Source organism: Chaetura pelagica, unplaced genomic scaffold, assembly GCF_000747805.2.
Source record: "Chaetura pelagica isolate M959 unplaced genomic scaffold, ChaPel_1.0 scaffold170, whole genome shotgun sequence".
Taxonomy (NCBI): domain Eukaryota; kingdom Metazoa; phylum Chordata; class Aves; order Apodiformes; family Apodidae; genus Chaetura; species Chaetura pelagica.
In genome coordinates this window covers 48,203-55,099 of record NW_009952048.1, presented here as the reverse complement: position 1 = coordinate 55,099, position 6,897 = coordinate 48,203, and the positions used below count along the sequence as shown (strand labels likewise).

The following is a 6,897-nucleotide window of genomic DNA, read 5'->3' as shown; positions in this document are numbered from 1 at the left end:
ATCCCACCAGATCTTGGGCGACAGAAACATGAGAAAGTCTTCAGTATGCTATGGAAGATGTAAGGTTTAGTCATTAACCCAAAAATGTAATTTTTTAAGTCACCTCAGAAATCTTGTATTTAGGACAGAAAAAAAAAAAATAAAATTCAGTGAGTGCTTTGTTTTGCTTGATTCTATGATTCTATGATTCTATGATTCTATGATTCTATGATTCTATGATTCTATGATTCTATGATTCTATGATTCTATGATTCTATGATTCTATGATTCTATGATTCTATGATTCTATGATTCTATGATTATTAGACCATCCCACCAGATCTTGGGCGACAGAAACATGAGAAAGTCTTCAGTATGCTATGGAAGATGTAAGGTTTAGTCATTAACCCAAAAATGTAATTTTTTAAGTCACCTCAGAAATCTTGTATTTAGGACAGAAAAAAAAAAAATAAAATTCAGTGAGTGCTTTGTTTTGCTAGTGTAGCGCTGATGTTTCTGGTCAGTGGGAGAGAAACCTATTCAGAGCTTTGTAGCAGAAATCCCCACAAATAATGTATTGCAAAATTGTAACTGAAAACATTTAGATGACAAAATTATGACACTACCACTGTCCCTTCTGAAATAACTTGTGACCTATGGGCAATGACTGACAACCAGATCCTTTTCTAACTTCAAGTCTAATAAATGAGAGGGCACTGAAGAGATGAGGGCTCAGATTAGCATGGCCAGTCACTGCCAGCCAGCCATTTAACCTTTTCAAAGGGTATTATTAAAACATTTTTCATGAATGCTTAAGTAGTCACACCTTGAGCACTGTGTGCAGTTTTGGGCACTGCAGTACGGGAAGGTGCTGGGGAAGGTGCAGAGAAGGGCAAGTGGAATGATTAGGGGTCTGGAGAACAGTTCTTAGAAGAGGCTGAGGGAGCTGGTGTCCTAAGCTTGTGCAAACCTTTCTGTATGACACTAGCAACTGAATATGCAAAATTTACAAAAATGCATAATGTAATTTTAAAAATTATTATTATTTGATGTAAATTTTTGTTTTACCAAAGGTACTTCCAATCCTTTGTTTACAAAGTCAAAAATGAATGTGGATCATTTGCAAGTCAAATAGAGATTTCAGAGGAAAAAGAACATTTTCCAATGACCAGTTACCTGAGTTACAGTGCAAAATTTCATTTCAGACAGTATTGCTCTTAGGACTTTTTACAGTAAGAAATAATAAGCTTTTCAAGTCAAAACTGAAATCAGTGTTTGTCATAAATTTCAGAATTCTCATTAACCAACATCATAAAATATCTTACATAATGCATACTATACATCTTTGCTTGTCTCTGCAACAAATTAATACACTGGCTTAGCAAAAATATTTACAAAAAACAGGATAAAACACAGTATAAAATATTTTTCAAAGATATATTTCTTCCAAGAAACAGTTTGGTAGTAAGAGTGATATTTCAAGTCTTACAAAATTGCTTCTCACTTAAGTTAAATTCATGAAGGTAAATAAATAAGATTGAATTATTCAAAGACTGATATCCTTGTATGGGTTTATGCAGTAAAAGCATGTATCTCTTCCTGGGAGTATCCAAGATCCCTCAGATATCTGAAAGTAAAAAAATCAAATTTGGAATATTAATATTTGGAACCCAAAATCCACCACAGACACAGCTGAAGCATAACTTCAGCACCACTATCTTGCTTTTATTCAGACATGCACAAAGAAGTTTACCTTTGCAAATACATTTAGAAAATGTTTCATATCCAGAAGCTCAGCTGTACTACATTATCTTATAGGATACTGAAAGAATTTCTAAAAATAAATATAGGTATCTGTTTCAAGTATCTCAGATTTCTCAAGAAGTAGTATCATTATTAGCCAATTCCATCCTCCATGCACCTGACTTCAGTAGGGCTGCAGAAATGCAAGTGATGTTCATACTGGTTCAACATTTCAAACCTGGGCAAGAGAATGTTAGGGGGCCTTTAAACTTATGGCATATAAAGGAAGGAAGGTATTAGGAACAGACATAAAGACAGGCATAACTAAAAAAAAAAAAAATCGGGAGAAGTGCTTGTTATAGAACAGCTGCTTTGAATTTTAATTTTAATAATTTTGTCAAGATAACACCAACACAGAAAGGTCATTTCTTATAACAATTCTATGAACATCAAATCAAAACCAGCATTTAAAAACCTTAGGGAAAAAAAGATCATAGTTAGAGAGATGCCCTTAGAAAGTTTTGCACAACTTACTAGAGATCATGAAATTCACACATTGCTCAAGATACTTACTTATCTACACACCAAGTGTACTACTAAAATATGATGCCAGGTGTGTTTCTTTCCATCTGATTTAAAAAAAAATAAATCCACAAACTTGTCTTACAAAGCAGAAAACAGAAGACCATTTCTGAAAGACTACCAAGTCAGAAACACTAGAGCTAGTTAGAATTAGAATTCCTCTAATTCTCTATTCATTCTCTATTTCATCCATAAAAATACTCACTGTACTCCTTGTTCTGTAAAAGGTGTTGGACCACAGATGCAGATAAGCACTTTGGAGTCTTTTCTACTTCTTTTCACAAACTCAGAGAGAAGAGATGAAGAAATCTTCCCCTGTTTACCCATCCAGTCCTTTGTTGGTTGTGAAAGAATGAATTGAACCTCAAACCTGGTAAGTAAAAGAATATTTCAGAAACATTGCCTCCAATTAGAAACCTGCCACACAAAACATAGACAGTTTCCTATGACTACTTCCTTGCTCTGCTCACCACCTCCAATATTGTGCATTTAATTATTTAACCCAATCTTTCAGTTACAAAAAAAAAGTAGCTGTATATTTCACCTTACAAAGAAAAACAGCTAGTACCAATTCATATACTAAAGCCCAGATTTTATTGTGCTGTTATTCACTGACAGAAATCCTGGTGCAGCTCAACACACAAGCATGAAATAAGAATGCTTAACCAAATTTCTGAAAATGTTGGTTCAATTTATTAATGAGAAAACACTGTAACTGTTAAAAAAAAAACCAATAACCTTCTAGTTATTGAGTAAAAATCAAGGACCTGTTTATCTGAGGCTCCTAGAGAAAGGGCCTTTACTGTAAACTTGCACAGTGTCTAGACTATGAAGCTTGAATGTGCCAGACATTGCCAGGTTATTAAATAATATTGATTGTTCACTTCAGTGTTGTAAAGGAACAAGTGAAATTCATTTGTTCATACAATTTCAACTAAATCTTAAGCAAGCATAAACAAAACATACTTCTATCACATAAAATCTAGGCAGTGACAATTTACCTAGTAATAAAACCAAGGACATTGAAAATAAAGGCAACCTGATATTCATGTGTCTCCTGACTGAACTACTGTCTGCTAAACTAAGTTAACATTATATATGCACAAGTGCATTTTAATCCACAATTACACTGTAATTGAGGAATAAATATAACAGGTCTAATTTAAACTTTACATTTTGAGATACACATTGAATTTCTAGAGAAAAATGTTCTCAACTAAGTAACACCAAAGAGACTTTTCAAGACTATTCTGTACATTCAGAATGTTGCTCCAAGGGTACACTATCCTTGTCTATCTCTGCTGTGATTTTTTTTCCATATTTGTATTTTCTATTGTTAAGGCAGCTAATTTTCTCCACCTTGAAAAAGCTTCTCAGTTTTAACAATTATCTCATTTATTGTCTCAAATAAACATCTATTAAACACTGCCATATCAAATCCCTGTCTTCCTATGGGACTTGCAGAACATAATGTCTTAGCCTGCTGTTACCTACGACCAATACAAGCACATCTCTTTGCACTCTCTAGGTCTCATTAAACTCTTAAATAAGATTTTCCAGAATTGGGATCTCCCTTTGTGCTAAAGCTGTACAGTTAGTCTAAGCCCCAAGACTTGCTCTTCTATACACTGGGATTGTACAAGTTGTTCTCCACAAGACTTGCAAATACCTTTCATCTTTAAAAGCTAATTGCTCTAGTTGGTTTCTCCAAAGTATGTCATCTTCTGTTTTATTGAAGAAGATCAGCTTAATTGTCCTAAAAAACAAAAAAAACCCGAAACACTGCAGGTTGTTTTTGTATTTGAAACACATGTTAAAGAAGCAAAACTTACTGCATTATACAGAAGCCTTTCATTTAAATTTTGTCTGTGTTAAAACTGCAATCCTCAAATCTTTTTGCCACAAACTCAGTGTAGTATCTCTCTTGCTGTACCTGAAAGTGTTGTGACCTCTCTTCTAAAGGTCATAACCCTGTCTGTGGTTGCAACTTCTATTTCAGGAACTGCCCTCCAAAGAACGATAAAGTCTCTTGAAGTTACTTAAACCTGACTGGGAATACATTATAGCTTGTCAAGTTTTTTTATCTAGTGATTTCTCAATATTGTTTCAGCACTACTACTTCAATTAATAGCTGGTATATGAACTCTGTACATCTTGTTAATATTACATACACCAGCTTGTAGAGGTGAAACTGGCATGAAGAAGGTTATGTCAATATTAATTTCATAAAGATGGAGTCTGAACACATAGGAGTAAGCAAAACTTGAAAAGCAAACTATAGTTCTGTTCCAGGTTATCTTATTCATACTTTATTTGCTGATTTATAAAATCTATTTACCTGGAAAACTATTGTTTACAAGCGTTGTATTTGCCAGACAGTTGACATAAAAAATGGTCTGTCATTGAGGTCAGTGCTATTATCTCTTCAGGTTTTTATGCTACAGTGGAGGTACGACACAAATATTCACTTTAAAAAACAGAATTTATGATTTGATGAAGCCATATAAACCTAACTTTTTTTTATTGCTAATGGCAAACTAATACCCTGGGGACAACTGATACAAGACAAATGATCTGTTATTAAATGCAAACGGTTCCTGAACTGCACCTCCCACGGCCTTAGGTTACTGTTGTTTCTTCTACTCAGGCACAGCTCTGAGCAGAGAAAGCATGTTGGTGTGGTGCCAGAAGCACTAAGTTCAGTACTGTACTTCAGAAAGCTGGAGCACTGGGATATCTAGCACAGAAATGCATGCAGAAACACATGGGTACCTGTCAGGGCCACCACAGAGGCAGATCTAAGCCTGCTGATCCTGCACACCACACTCCTGCAATTCCAGTTCCATAACTAGGCACTCCACTACCCAGTGTCTCTTTGACATGTGGCCAACCTTGCTTCTAAGAGACTAGCACTAGACACAATAAATTGAGATGATGCTGTGCTGAAACCATTAACTCCCATCCCCTCATCCTCTGTGCCTGGCAGGGAGCTCTGTCACCTGTGCACGCCACACACTTCTGCAGAGAGTCCATGACCCTCAGCTGTCCTTCAGTTGCAATTTAAAAGCCTGTCTTATCCCTGTCTGAATATACCCCATTTATTTGACTTCTAACCTTTTCCCCTTTTGCAGCACTTCAAGATACCAGACAATCTCTTACAAGTTACATCAGATGCCGAAGATAGGAAATCATCTTCTGCTTATGAGCACAGTCACTTTGTGCTGCCAGAACACAACACTGAGGTATGACCGTTGCATATAATACATGTTATTGTGAGAGAAAGATGTTCCACATGCATTACGACTCAAAATAGGTTACAATGTGTAAGCTTTAGAAAACATGCCTGGTATAGAACAAAACAGCCCCAAATCAGCTATGCAGCATCTTGAAATACTAAAATCAACTTATCCAGAAGCTGGCAAGTGCCAAAAAATCTAGGTTCCTTCCAGGCTTTCCAGGGCTCACTTCTCTGAAAACATGGAAAATAAAAATGATTTCAAGAATGTAGTGCTGGCAAAGCTGGCATGATGCACCACAGCATCAATTGTTATTAAGGGGAAAAAGTCAATATAAAGGGCATAGGAATACCACATATTTTGTTTACTGTGCATAAAGGTAGAAATAGTTTGTGTAGAGAATGCTGCTTTGAGAGACCCTTACTGATACTCGCCAGTGTAGATAAATACATCTTGTTGCAGTACTGTTCAGTACTCAGCACAGTAAGAACAGAAAACCCCAAAACTTTGAATGAACTGGTAACAATTTGGCTAAAAATTAAGTAAGCAGCTAAAAGGAAGAGGTAGGGATTTAGGTATGATCCCCACCAGTACAGAAGAGCTGATTGAGAAAATAATGATTGGAGTTTAGACAACAAATTAGAAACTTAATCAGCTCTTTTTTAAGTAAATAGGGAGAATGTGACATAGTAGTAACTACTACAAAGGATGCAGGTTTTAATAAACGGGTACACAAGGTCTTACGAAAAGCTGTATAGGGAGAGGAGTTAGAGAGCCTTAAGTAATTTTAACACAGAAAGAAGAAGAGGTATAGTAGAATCACCTTAAAAACTAGAAAAGTAATGATGAAAGTGGAACACTGTATAAAAAGTGTATGAGAACAGAGTGGTAGTTTAGGAATGAAAAGCTGGAGACAAAGCAACATACAACTATCAAAGAAAATTAAGAACAGACTACAAGCATCCTGGTGTTTAGTGCCTTTGCACCAGTCTTCTTTAAGAAACATATCCACCTGATTGTACTTAAGACAACACCAGTAAAAAAAGCAAACATCTCATCTTAAAAAGGAAACAAAACAGCTTAGAGGGACAATATTATTTTTAAAATAATCCATTGGCCAAATACAATTTGGCCTGTGAGAGAAGAAATAAGACTGAAGGAAGAGCATTATGACAATGCACAAAAAGCTACTGCAGACAGAAAGAGAACAAATTGTTTTCCACGTTTACTGTGGGCAAGAAGTAACAGACTTAAAAGATAATAGGAAGACTCTGTCTAGACAGTAAGAATGGAAATCCAATGATCCAAGCCTGTTGCAACACAGCAAATACTGCCTAGGGAAGCCACAGATCCTTCA

At 35.7% G+C, this 6,897-nt stretch overlaps 1 protein-coding gene across 2 annotated transcripts in view; it reads right to left on the bottom strand.

The window, feature by feature from the left end:
- Nucleotides 1-1,204: 1,204 nt before the first annotated feature.
- The window catches only part of LOC104393450 (cytochrome b5 reductase 4), a 28,728-nt gene continuing 23,035 nt past the window's right edge, over nucleotides 1,205-6,897 (bottom strand). For both annotated transcript variants that reach the window (XM_010002951.1, XM_010002959.1), the window contains exons 13-15: nucleotides 3,974-4,060; nucleotides 2,510-2,674; nucleotides 1,205-1,606 (exon numbers count right to left, since the gene is read on the bottom strand). In XM_010002951.1, the coding sequence (XP_010001253.1) occupies nucleotides 1,552-1,606; nucleotides 2,510-2,674; nucleotides 3,974-4,060 (307 nt within the window). In that variant the 3' untranslated portion in view covers nucleotides 1,205-1,551. The remainder of the gene's footprint in view (nucleotides 1,607-2,509; nucleotides 2,675-3,973; nucleotides 4,061-6,897) is intronic.